The sequence below is a fragment of the Parasteatoda tepidariorum genome, chromosome X1 (assembly GCF_043381705.1).
Source record: "Parasteatoda tepidariorum isolate YZ-2023 chromosome X1, CAS_Ptep_4.0, whole genome shotgun sequence".
Classification (NCBI taxonomy): Eukaryota; Metazoa; Arthropoda; class Arachnida; order Araneae; family Theridiidae; genus Parasteatoda; species Parasteatoda tepidariorum.
The window spans coordinates 2,608,692-2,622,631 of record NC_092214.1 but is presented as its reverse complement, the minus strand read 5'-3'; the positions used below and the strand labels follow the sequence as shown (position 1 = coordinate 2,622,631).

The 13,940-nt window shown below is 27.3% G+C and overlaps 1 protein-coding gene across 17 annotated transcripts in view; it reads right to left on the bottom strand.

Moving 5' to 3' along the window:
* Positions 1–13,940, bottom strand: part of LOC107451625 (telomerase protein component 1) — a 275,001-nt gene that overhangs the window by 115,717 nt on the left and 145,344 nt on the right. For all 17 annotated transcript variants that reach the window (XM_021147098.3, XM_043040343.2, XM_021147105.3 and 14 more), the window contains one exon: positions 563–702. In XM_021147098.3, the coding sequence (XP_021002757.2) occupies positions 563–702 (140 nt within the window). The remainder of the gene's footprint in view (positions 1–562; positions 703–13,940) is intronic.

Sequence of the window (13,940 nt, the reverse complement as noted above, 5' to 3'; positions counted from 1 at the left end):
GTACATTGTAGTCAATTTATTTAATATCTTTCTTAAGCAAAACATATATATCTTCAAATTTATAAATTGATTTAAATCAATCTGAGTATGAAGTTTTGATAGAAATCTGACTTTCTGTGCCTTACAAGTAAATGAAATTCAAAAATACTATATCACGATACATCGCTATATCGCGATGCAAAACTGACGATGCATCACGATATATAATTTCTAATATCGCCTAGTCCTACTGAGAAGAAAAGGAAAGGAAGGGTTATGAACTGGTTTTCTCCTCAGATGGTGATGGTGTATTCGAGCATTGCAATTGCAAATACTTATAAATTTAACACATCAACCAAATTTTACAAAATTTATTAAAATAAAAGCAAAGGGCAATTTAATTACACTATAAACAAACTAGGCATTTTTCAACCAGCCACTCTATAAGCGTATGAAATAATCTTTGTTAAATAGCATGCAGACAAGATTGCCAAAAAAAAAAATTCACTACTACCAAATATTCACTATATTCCACGTTCATTATTAGCATACTATTTTAGACACAGAAAAAAATTTTTTTTACCTCTTATTACTCAAAACAAGATTTACATCTGTATAAAGAAGGTCTGGATTAACTGTCTCACGATATTTGTTTAGAAAAGAAGAAACAGACTTTTCATACTCTTTGTCATCTGATATTCTTAAAAAGATTATATGATCCAACTGAAAAAGGAACAGTATTACTGAATGTGTAATAAAGAATATCAAAAGTACAAATATAATATTGATAAACCCATTAATTGTGATAAGCTTATAAATATTAACTGCTTAAAGGATTGTGCAGGGTTTTTAATATAAAACAAAATTTAGAAAATTCGTAAATGGCTAATGCTCAGTTTAAAGCGGCCACTTTTCAAAAAAGGTGGTCACACAGGTGGAAAATTTGAAAAAATTTAAAGAAAATGGTTAATATTAATGTATGGCATTTCCTTTTAAAAAAATTGTAAACATTACAAGGTTCATTTCTAAAATGAAAATAAATAAATAAGAAACAAGCTTTTTTCAGATTTTAATAAAATATTCATAATAATTCAATAAACAAAATAATCATAAAATCAATAAAATATTCAAACAGGTGGTCACATTTTAAAAAATTAGAAATTTTAAAGAATTGATAGAAAATTATTGATAATATTAATGCATGGCATTTCTTTTAAAATATGATAAAGTTCATTTCTAAAATTAAAAAAGTAAATAAATACATAAATTAATAAGAAACAAACATGAAATAAAGTAATTTTCAGATTATTATAAGAAAATTCATAATTCCAGACTAAAAAATAATTATAATTAACTATGCACATAAGGAACATTTTCGAAGAAACAAGTGGTGATCAGACAGGTGGCTGCCAGGGGGGTAAAGCATGAACTACGCTTATGCGTATTTTATTATGTATATTGTACCTACAATGTTTGTGCAGATATTGTACATGTGTATATATATAGGAAACACAAATTATATGTACATGCGCGAGTACATTCTATGTACATAAAAATATGTAACCCTATACATGCTTACATAATGCATTTACAATCAGTATGCAATCGTAATTACTTGTAATCGTATAGTTTGATTACAAGCAAGCACAATTACTTGCAATCATATATTTTGATTACTTGTAAACATAATTATCTGTAATCGTTTTTGTTGTGATTACTTGGAATCATAATTACTTGGAATCTTGATTACGGTTGTAATCAAAATTTTGGTGAATTGTAATCAAGATTACAAGTAATTGATTGCTGTAATCAAATATTGTAATCATGATTACAGCTGTAATCAAAATTATAAAAAAAATTTAATCATGATTACAAGTAATTGATTACTGAAATCGACTATTGTAATCACGATTACAGCTGTAATCAAAGTTGTAATCGTGATTACAAGTAATTGATTAATGTAATTTATTGTTGTAATCACGATTACAGCTGTAATCAAAAATATGTTAGGTGCTAATCATGATTAGTAGATGTAATTGATTACTGTAATCGAAAAATGTAATCGATTTCATTTTTGCTCAACTTTGGTTTGTGCACACTATACAGATCGAAAGTTTGTTTCAAAATAGGTAAAAAACCATATAATTTAAAACTTATAGTCACTTTTTGTTGAAATTCTGAAAATAAAATATACTAAATAAGAGTAAAGATAAAAATTGAAAGTTACTTTTACACCTTAAAAGCTTTTCTTACTATTTCCTTCTAAAGTATTCATTGTCTGATTATGCAACTGCACATGGAAGTTTGCATCGATGTTACCAATGTACGATATCTGACAGAGGAAATTTGACTGAAAAAAAGCTACTTATGTCGTTCACTCTTGCCTTATGTCCTCAGTAGCCCCCCTTTTCCCCTAAATATTATGTTAAACATATAATACCAATTTGTCAAAACCTTTTGAATCGGTTAATATATCGTTTGGAAGGTGTTTTCAAAACAAACAACTAAAAAAAAAATATTTATTTGTTTCAAATCTAAACATTTCTACTCGTTAAAAAACAATGAAATTATAGGCTTTTGTATAGGCATACATGCCCACGTTTTAAAAAGTCACAGTTGAAAAAATATCTAGAAATGTTTTCTTTAGATACATGGCATAATTAAAAAAATTCTAATTAAAAATAATTCTTTTTAATGATTTGGCTTGACAATGAACTTTAATTGTTTGGATTTCTAAGCTAAAATATACAATAACTTCAATGAATATACAATAACTTCAATAAAAAATTTCAATGAATATCGTAAACCTTCGTGTTACAGTAAAGATTATCTTCACGATTAAAAAATAAAATATAAATCTCAAAATTGTAAAAAAAAAAAATTTAAAAAGGGGAAAAAAGTGTAAGTTGAATATAATTAAAGCAATCGTAAGTGAAATGTTTTTCTCATCTTGATCCGGTTTAATTTATGTGGTTTTAAATTGAAATTGCCATGTTTAAAATGAAAAATAAAATTATTCAATTCATTTTTAACAAAAATGTCTATATTTTGAAAAAATAATCAGCACTATTTATAGTTTCAGTATTAAAATTTTCAAAATTGTGTACTTTAAACTAAAAAACTATTCATGAAAAAAGCTCTCATAAAATTATTACCACTGGTATAATTACTTTGATTATTTTATAAGATTTTTATTAAAAAAAAAATTTAAAAAAATATACATATAAATTACGCTTAACGCTTCCTACTCCAGATGTTACAGAAACAAATTGTCCCATGCTTAAAAATACATTGGTTTTTCTAATTGAAGTAGCTTTTACTGATAATTATAAAATTTTACAAAATTTGTTAATAAAACTTTGGTATAAAAATATTTCTTTGTTATTTTGTTTAAAGTATAAATTGAGAGTAATAATTTGTATTAGAATAAAAATTACCTTTGTTCATATCAATTATTGTTCGTGTGTAAAGGCTTTTTCCATGGTTTATTTTAAATAAGAGAGAATAAATGTATAAAGTATTTGGTGTTTCAAGCGCTGCTCTACACAATGTGGTTATCATATAGGATAAGAATAAAATAGTATATTTAAAAGAAAATTTAATGCATTCTATACCCAATCATGTTATTTCCCTGATTTTTGAGTTAAAGGTTTTTTGGTCATTCTTTTTTCTCAGGTAAATAAAGTGGCAACACATACCATTTTTGTCAATGAAAACAAAGGATTTGAAATCAATTTAATTTCAATAAAATAGAGAAAATGCTCATCTTAAGGAATCGCTATAAGAAAGCCTCTTGTATAAGTAGAAAAAATAATCGAAACAATGAAAAAATCGTTTTTCATAGAACTTTATTCCTTATGGACTGAAAAACAGAGATTTTTATTTTAACTAAAATACTTTAAATGATGACACATTTTCAGTTATTCTCAATGAGCAATGTTTATAGCTCTTTTCATTAAATTAAATTGAATTCTGATTTATAAAATTAAAGGTTACATTTCATTTTTGAATGAAAACAAAATTGTTTAAAAGCATAAAAAATTGGAAGTTCCAATTTTCAAGATTTAATAATTTAGTTTTCTTAATTTAAAATTTAATAATTTAATCTCCAATCTTACTAATTTTATTAATATAAAATAAGAACAAAATCCATGCAAACACAATAAATGGTAAAAATCATGAACTTATGTACGATAGAAATGAATTTGATATACAAACATAAATAAAAAGCAATTTTTATATAACCATTCATATAAAACTATTCTAACAGAGTACATAAATACACTATTTTAAATGTATTAAATGATTTGATGCAAACATTTGCTTACCTCCTTAGAGATAAATTTATCTTACGTTTTCTTATTATTCAAAGAAAAACTTAATTTAGAATGTGAATTATTGATGACATGATTTATGTTCTTTTTTTTTTAAAAAAAAAAGAGAGAGAATGGTGCAAATAATTTTAATTAAGTCTCAACTAAAATTAAATACAATTAATTAAACAAAATAAAAGTCAAAAAGTCAATAGCTTCAAAAGTGATAAAAAAATAAACAATTTCACTTGACTTTATAATTGCGAATGCCTAAATATCAAAAGATGCAAAACACATTTTTCGCTCCCTCACTTTAATTTAAGAGGAAAATAAAGTTTTCTATTTAGAAAATAGCTTTAAAAAAGAAAAAAAAATTTTTTTTTTAATTACTTAAATTAAGAATAGTAGACAAAGTTTTGAATTTTAAGTCATAAATTTTTTTTTTAATCATTTCAAAGAATTTAATTTTATGTGTCAAAATTTGCACAAAATCGGATAGTTACTAAGAAATTGAATTTTAAAAAAGTCGTATAGTTAAAATTTGATTTCTCAGGAACCTTCTGAACAATTTGGTTCAAATGTTATACTTTGCTATAGAAAATTAAATTCTTTAAAATGATTTAAAAATTTGTATATCTTACAACTCAAATTTTTTTCGATCAATGTTAGAAATAATAATAAATAAATAATTATTAAAAATTATTTTTTTATCTCTGAATAAACAAATTTCATAATTGTACGCAAAAATTTTCGACACGCTTAAAAAGTTTTTGAGATATGGTGAAGCATAAAGTAAAATCAGCATTAAGGGGTCCAAACTTTCGGCCACTCTATCCTGACCAATCTATCGAAACCTTATTTTCTATATTGCGGCAACTCAAAACATCATCTGCACTAATTTATTATCATATTTGAGGATGAACTATTATGTTTGAGTTCTAGTACATGGAAAATCCAATCATTAAATCAAAAGTTTTTCAAGGCGTTTAATACTATGAAGAAATTACATTTTCTGATGTTGTTTTGAATGAATGAATCCACTTCCTCGAAAGATAATGGAAAATTAATTAAATTGAAAAATAAAAGTATATATATTTTTTATTTATCCTCAATTATTATACTGTTTATTATCTATAATTAATATTTAATAGCAATATTTTTTTATACATAATGAAAAAAACTACATATTCCGCTTTTTTTTGCTCTTTGTGAGTTGTCATCAAAGGGAAAATCCCGCATCCTGTTTAAAAAGTGTGAAATCCACAGGAATAACTGGAAAAAATTCAATGATATGAGAATGTTTATTTCCGATGAAATCTCACTAATAGGAAGCTTCAAAAAGGAGATAATTAAATGTACATTTTGAGATTTATGCGTTGTAATAAGTAATATATTAAAAATATCGAGATTTTAAAAAATGTGAAACTTAGAAATGATTACTGCCGAAAAAATTGATTGAGAAAACGATATAATCTTGTCAAATAGTGATTAATCAAGTGCACTATTTGAATTTCTCGTATCATAATAATATAGGGATTTTAAAAAATCACAAGAAAAGCAACAGAAACAACTGCCAAAAAAAAAAAAAAAAANCAAAAAAAAAAAAAAAAAAGTGATTCATCGATAGATTTAGCACAATTTGATCACGTCAAAAAGTAATTACTCAAATGTGCAATTTGGATTCTCGTTTTTTAGTAACATAGAATGAAAATATCAGTAAAAAATTATAAAAACTAAACTCAGTGGCGCGACAGCCCATAGAGGGCCAAGGCCTACTGTGCCCATCTCAGTTTTCTTGACCTTGGGCTCTGGGGTGCAGGAGCAGATGTTCCGGTCAGGTGGTCAGCCGAACGCGGAACCCCCAGTGTTTAGTTCCCAAGCATGCTTGGTACTCATTTATCGACCCACTGAAGGGATGAAAGGCTGAGTGAATCTTGCCCGGCCCGAGGATCGAACCAGGGACCTGTGGCACGACAGCGCGAAGCGCTACCGCTCAGCCACCGGGAGTTATAGCGATTTAAAAAAAAAAAAGAGAAAATTTGTAATAATAATAGCCAATAAAACGATCGAAACAAATGGATTTACGATGGTATCATCACAAATCGAGCACATGAAAGAGATAACTCAAATGCGCGATTTAAATTTTGTGTGTCGAAATGATATGGGAATTTTAAAAACCAAGAGAAAATCAATTGCATTAACTGCAATAGAAAAAAAAGGTTTGAGAAACAGATTTACAATGTTAATGAGCGTATTGAAAAGTGATTACTAAAATGCGTGATTGGAAATTTCCATGTCTTATTATTATATAAAAAATTAATTCAATCTAATTGTAGCAAAACGAAAAGGGAGGCAAATATGTTTCAAATTGGAATATAAAACGAAATTGCTATTCATTAAAATATATGTTTAAAAATTTTTTTAAAAAAAACTCTTTTTTTTTTGGCTAGCGATCTTTTAAATGTTTGCCATTTCGGAATTTCTGTTTAGATTATCAATTTTCTACTTTTGTGTTTGTCTCAGTAGTTCATTAATTTGAGCCTAAGTTAGGAATTTTTTTTTCCAGTCCCGCGTTCTCGAAGTTACATTTTTTTCTAATTTGCATTAAAAAAAAAAAAAAAGCCGGTATCACACATGAGAACTTTGGAAGGAAAAAAAAAGAGGATGCTGGTAAGGGCGGAATAAATGTCTTGTTAATGAGATTTTGCATAAGCAATAAAATTAAAATATTAGATTTGCGGAGTGTCGAGAAAATTTTGACAGAATATAAATTATTGATTAGCGGATACCCATTAAACAATAGTCTTGAAATTCACGCAATTCGGCCAATTAGCGGATGAATCACATAATCACATGCCTGATAAAGTTAAAAAATACTAAAACATTTTGAATCATTTTGTCAAAAGAAAAAAAAAATACCCTCAAAGCATCAGAACAAACTTGAACGATAAATAAATTCAGCCCACGGACTAGAAGGGGGGAAAAAAACCACAAACAGAAGCAAATATCGTAACCCCTTCTTTTACTCCCACTCTCACCATAATCTTCGCCTTTCCTAAACTCTGCAGAGTCTACAAAGAGGTCAAAGGTTTTTCCATTAATTTAGCAACCATAGGAGAAATTCAAGTGGCATTCTAGCTTATAAGCGTTTGGCGATAAATTTCCGTCTAAAATAAGTGGGTATTAAGGATGGTAAAATAATTTAAATTACGAAAATAAGCAAGACATTTAAATTAAATTCCCTGATTTTTTATCCAAATTTCCCTGACTTTTCCAGGTAGTTAATATTAACTTAAACTCGATATTATTTTGTAGCCATTTCACTTTGATTATATGAAACAAATATAATATATAAATAAAGAACACTCTAAAACACTATAATAATTTTTTTCAAGTACTAATTTAAAATTACAAAAATATGTTTATAACAGTGATATATAATATAAGTGATGTAAATGTAATGCAAGTGATATATATTGCAAAAGACTTAATTATTAGATTAAAATAATAATTATTCAATTTATTTTTTTTAAAAAGGAAGAAAATGTCAATTCGAAATAAAAGATGCTGGAGAAGGTTTACAAAATTTTGCGCCCGAGATGCAATGGAAGGGAGTTCCATAACTCGAAGAAAGTTTGATAAATATTAAATAAATGTAATTTAAAAATACAAAGCAAGCGTGTCTTTATAAGTTAAGAAATTCTTCTTTTTTTCTTCTAATTTGGAAGTAGAAGGATTATTAAAACTTGTTCTTAAAGTATTAAAATATAATAAAAATTGTGAGTGAATAATATTTCTGTGACTTGAAATATAAAATAAAAAACGTCAACATCTGACGATATGTTCCTTAATTTAACATTTCAAGGAAAAGAAAAAAAATCAAACTTCAAGTGGTTACTCTAAATCTATCAATTAATGAATAGAGAAAAAAATTTTTTTTTTCTTAGTAGTTGGCGCTATTCGCTAAACCAATTCTACGTAATATACACAAAAGTATTTACTTATTGCAATTATTTTACAAGAAACTTACAAAATTATACTCCCAATAACACTTGAAATTTTTATATTAGTTTACTTTATGTTTATTCACTTTTTTAATTAAAACCCAAATTAATTTTAATAATAATGCATTAACGAGCAATTATACGATATTCACTTTTTTGCTTCCAAAAAATCTATGTGCATATTAAATGTTTTATCATGTTAGTTCCAAATATTTTATTTGTCTAATGATCCATCGTTGAACAGTATACCCAATTTTGAGTTTACGACTACCAATGTTCAATTCCGTAGTCTTGGTATTTTGAACCCAATCCAGAAGATAAAGGAACTCCTGGATTAAGTATTGTGAGAAATTTGCTTTCGTGGAGGGCATTTTGATGGAACTAACCCGCTTGTGCGTTACATGGAGGGAAAACCGCGAAAACCTCTCGCGGTTAGCCTGACTGAAAAAGGACTCTAACCCATGATCTGTCAGCCAATTACGATATTTTACGTCAGTACTGTGGTCAGTGCGAGCCTGGCACGAAATTCGTATCGACCAGATATTGTTGGGATTCGAGCTCGGGTCACCTCACTGACAGTCGAGCGATATATCTCCTGAGCCACTACGGCTCCCTAACGAAAAGATTAAAATATTCAGTTTAGTTACGTTAGTTACAAGTCAGTTAAGTTTGCAACCACCATGTAAGTAAGAAAAGTTTTATCGCGGTTTCTTATGTGTAATGCAATATTGATACGGTCCCTGAAACAAACGATTTCCTTCTATTTCTTTGCGCGAAAGGTTGCTTAAGTCATAATTTTTTAATTCTTTTTTTAGGTAAATATTACTAGTTTTTTCTAATTTTTTTTACAGACTTGTTAAAGAGTACATAAAGAGCATTTTCTAATTTGAGGTTTATGCATTAGAACAACATTTAAAAAGTTAACTTTTCTAAAAATTTACCAAACCAAGTCATGCGATCAAAACTATTATCCGATGAAATCTAATTTAATTTGAAAAAGATTTTCAATTGGAACCATGTTTCTATAACCCTTAGAACAAGAGGTATTCAGTGTGCAATTTTCTTGAGTTTATAAAACTTAAAGCTTAAATTGATTAAAAGTTTGAATACTAATCAAATTTTTAAAAAAAAATATTACTTTAACTTAGCTACGTTTTTGAAATAATTAGAGATAGTAGCTATCATAAATAATAATATTAGAAGAGATAATCATCTATAATAGATGTTTGAATAAAATTAACTAGAAAAATCACTAGTAAGACGAGGAAAATAAGATATAAAAAATAGAATTTTTTACTTATAAATGCATCGTGTATCATACCTGCCAACTCTTCCGAAGATTTTATTTTCATATTTAAAGTGGTAGCAATACTCAGGTTATTCCAATTAACTTTGTTATCTCAAACGAAACAAGCGATAAATAACTGTTGCCGATAAGCAATAATAGANGAAAGCATAATAATCCTTGCACAAGCGAATTTCAACGGGATCAAAATATAAATATTTTTTTGAGTCAGATTGTTTTTCGTTTATTGTTTTACAACCACTCTGAAAATCCATTCTCGGAAAGAGTGAAGGTTGGCAGGTATGGTGTATTTAAAAATTAGACTTTACTTTTGACACAGATAGATATATATATGTATGGGTGTGTATTTTGAGTGCTTCTCACACTATTGTATTGATATATTTTGCTTTGGATACATAGATACAATATTAGATAGCACTCCTTTTTGCGGATATAATCGTGTAAGTTGATGAAGAGAATATATATTTTCATTATTTTATTTTCTGGCTTTTTCATATTTTTTTAAAAATATTTAATTTTTCTTGGTTTGCAGTAAAAAAATTGGATATTATTTACACACTCATTTCGCTAGTTTATTAAAAAATATAATTGAAAAATTTAAGAGAAAGGAAAATTTAGGTTTATAATACCCCTAATTAAACAAGAGTGACAATTGTTACAGTTTTTAACTCTGACATTCTTCTCATGAGATAACTTCTTTTGCCGACGATTTTGTTCCTTTGTTATTATTAGTTAAAGCCAGCTTACGCATTCTTGTAACTTTTGCATTTTATATTTGAAATTTTAAAGTCGAATGACACGCATGAAATGAACCCTAGTTCAAAGAATACAGTGTACTCCCGATTATCCGGGTTAATCACCGGGACAGGTCGCACGGACAATCGAAAAACACGGATAATCCGAAAACTCCTTTTATTAAAGAAAAATTCAATATCAGTACAAAAAATATAAAAATTACTGACATTTGCATGCATAACATCAAACTAGGAATTTTCCTTTTTAAAAAATGTGTAATGCGTCTTCGCCACATATCGATACACATATTTTATGAACCGCAGTAGTGTCACCGTAATCAAATCCTCCCATATAATCTAATAAAGTTTCCACAGAGTAGCAGAATGAGAAATAGTATTTCATTCATTTACTACATCTTTTGCATCAGTTACTATCATCACTATTTGATTTAACAACATAACGATGTCTTCGTCAGTCAAATACTGGAAGCCAGGCTCACATGCATCACTTTGAAACCTATCTTCTAAATTTTCTTCATCAAGAATTTCGAAACCTTAGATTTCTTTTTGCTTGTTCGAGAATAATGTTATCATATTTTTCTTGAACATCTGAAGAGGAATGTTCATCAAGCGGTATGATCTTTCTCGTGATAGAGAACGTGTTCAAAGATCGTGATAGATAACGTAGACGATTTTACCTTTGACCATGCTGCTGATATTCCATATACTGCAATCCAATAACGAATATTGCTTCCAAAAATTTGGTAGTGTTATAACTTCATGAATCAAATTTTTTTAATCTTGAAAATGTTTCTTTATATTTTCTGTGTGACTCCGGAATGAGCACGGATAATCGAGAGTGTACTGTAGTTGCAAGGCCGATTGTTTCGAAAAAAAATGAAACAATTATCAATGATTCGTCAATATTCTTGCTTCCTCATTACAAAATATTAGATCAAAATTTGTATTCATGATTTCTTCAAAACGTGTGTTAAAATTATTATATGTTATTAAAGTAGAAAAAATTCTAATGTTAGAAAAAGAACAATTTTTGAGATGATTCTAAAAATAGCACGGTTTTGGAATCTTTTTACAATTTTTTATTTTAGTAGGTGTTTAACAAAACACGGCATATCGAGCATTTTTCTGTTATAGCAACATTTTTTTGAATTGTGCTGAAGTTGAGAAATAATATTAACAACTGTTTAAGCAAATATTTTCAACTTTTTAAAAGAAAAGGGCAACTTTCTTAAAGTCAGCGGACAAGAATAACTTTGAACGTCAAAATAAAATTGCATGTCCATAGTTTTTTGTTCATTTAAAAAAACAAAGCAAACTGTTGTATTTTTTTGCTGTGCACACATACGCATTTACTTTTCATTACTCAAATAAATAAGAAGCAATAAAAAAAGACAACCAATAATTTATCTTCATTTTTCGAAAACAATAGTATGCTTAGTAAATAGTCAGCTGTTCTGCATCGAATAACATCGATCAGCAGAGTATTTTTAACTTCTTAGCATGATTTAATTCTCAGCTAGCTGGCAATAATTCTAAGTTTTCTTTCAATAAAAACTTATCAATAATTCAAAAAGGAATTTTATTTTAAAGGAAAACTTGAGTTAAAGTACTAAAACAGTTTATTAGTATATTAATGGAAAAATAATATACGAGGTAAGAAGATTTTGAGAAAGGTTAAAATTTAATTAAACAGTTGGAAAAATAATTCTGCGAAACAGGAGCAGATAGATAATTAACAAATTTATTTTAAGATTAAGTCGATTTATAAGATGTTGAGAAATTTTAAGATGCTTAAAAATTTTGACTACGTATTCGTATTAATAATTATAAAATATATATTGGAGAAATTGATAAACATATTATTCCAAATCTATGCATACGTTTGCATATTATTGAAATTGTATTAATCATTGAAAGAACAAACAAATAAAAAAAAGCTGACGTATAACCACATTCTATCAGAAACAGGCTGTTATTGAATTCAACATCCGTTAATATAATGTTCTTATTCAATAAAATGTTTTATTCAAATCTCTTTATTAAATTACGAACAAATTTTCAGAAGACTAAAAAAGAAACATCGTATTTTATAATTTAAAAAAAGGATTAGCAATTGGTTATTAGCGAAAAAAATATTAATGAAATTTTACTCTACGCGCACGCAAGTCTCATTTAAATATTTTTTCATTGTCACCAAATTACTTTTTTAAAAATAATTTATTTTAATTTTTCTCAACTTCTACCAAATGAAAACTGTTGAAACTTTAGATTTTGCAATAGAAAAATGCGTAGATTAATATGGTATAAAAAAAATTTACACTTCATAATTCAAAATTTTTTTCATCCACAATTAAATTAAATAATTATTAAAATTTATTTTTTGCATGAAACTATCTTTGGGTGAATGGCTTTTATAAGTGTGTGAATTTTTTTCTTTTGAATTGCTTAATTAGTTCTAAAAATGTGACTAAAAACGCAAATTGAATAAAACGAAAAATTGACACGTTTGTTTCAATTGGGAATTTGATTTTCTCTTGTTAACAGTGTTTCCATAATTTGTTGTGAAAGAAATTCTGTCAGGCTTCAGTTGTAGGATATTCAAAACCCTCTTTTTCTTTGATGTGGCAGCTGATAAGCTACGACGTTATAAAGCAAGAAATTTTCCAACATATCATATGACTGGTATCGCTTTAAAATAATATTTTTATTTATTTCACTGTTTAAACCCTTAAATAAACATAAGAAGCTATGGCACATCGATTGCACAATTTTAAGTGGTTTTGGAATATAGCGGTTTGTTAGCCACGACGGTTAAAGGCGAGAAACTTAATATAATTCTTGTTTTTTAAGAGCATTGTGAAATCAGTAGGCATTGACTTGATAATGAAATTTAATTTCGCTTTTTTAAATCATACAATAAGCAAAAGAAACAACAGTATGTCGATTGTACATTTTTAAACAAATTTTAAAAAAAATTTCACATTTTTCAGTTTTTATAAATTTTACATGTGATACACAACCGGATGATATTAATTTTTTTATACATCAATTTTCTTCTTTTTACATAATTTTCTTATTTTCCGCACTATTGTGAAGCGTTAAGCGTATTGAAAATAAATACTTCAGCTTTTTTGGCCACTTAGGTGGAAAGAAACCTTCCGGTGATTTTAGCGAAGGGCCTCTTTTCTGGTAGATTTGTATTTGGTACAAGCAATGGAAGAACGTCTTCAATGATGAAAGCCTCAGTCCTACCACGCGATTTCCTATCATGGCAGCAATGGTTCCCGATAAATCGAATTTTTTAAAAAAAGTCATAGTTTAAAATCCGATTTATTAGGTATATCTATCCTTAAAAATATGAAACATGCCAAAAAAAAAACATAAACATTTAAATTAAATAAAGAAAAAATAATATTTCATAAGAAATGGATTTTATCGGTAATAATTATAGAAAAACTAAAAATATCTCTCAAAATGAAAGTAAACATTTATGCTTAAAACGAATCAGAATTTAAACTTCGAGCTTAAAACATGATAAATTGTTTGCAGCTATGAAATAAAGTTTTCCCTATATTAAAAAAGT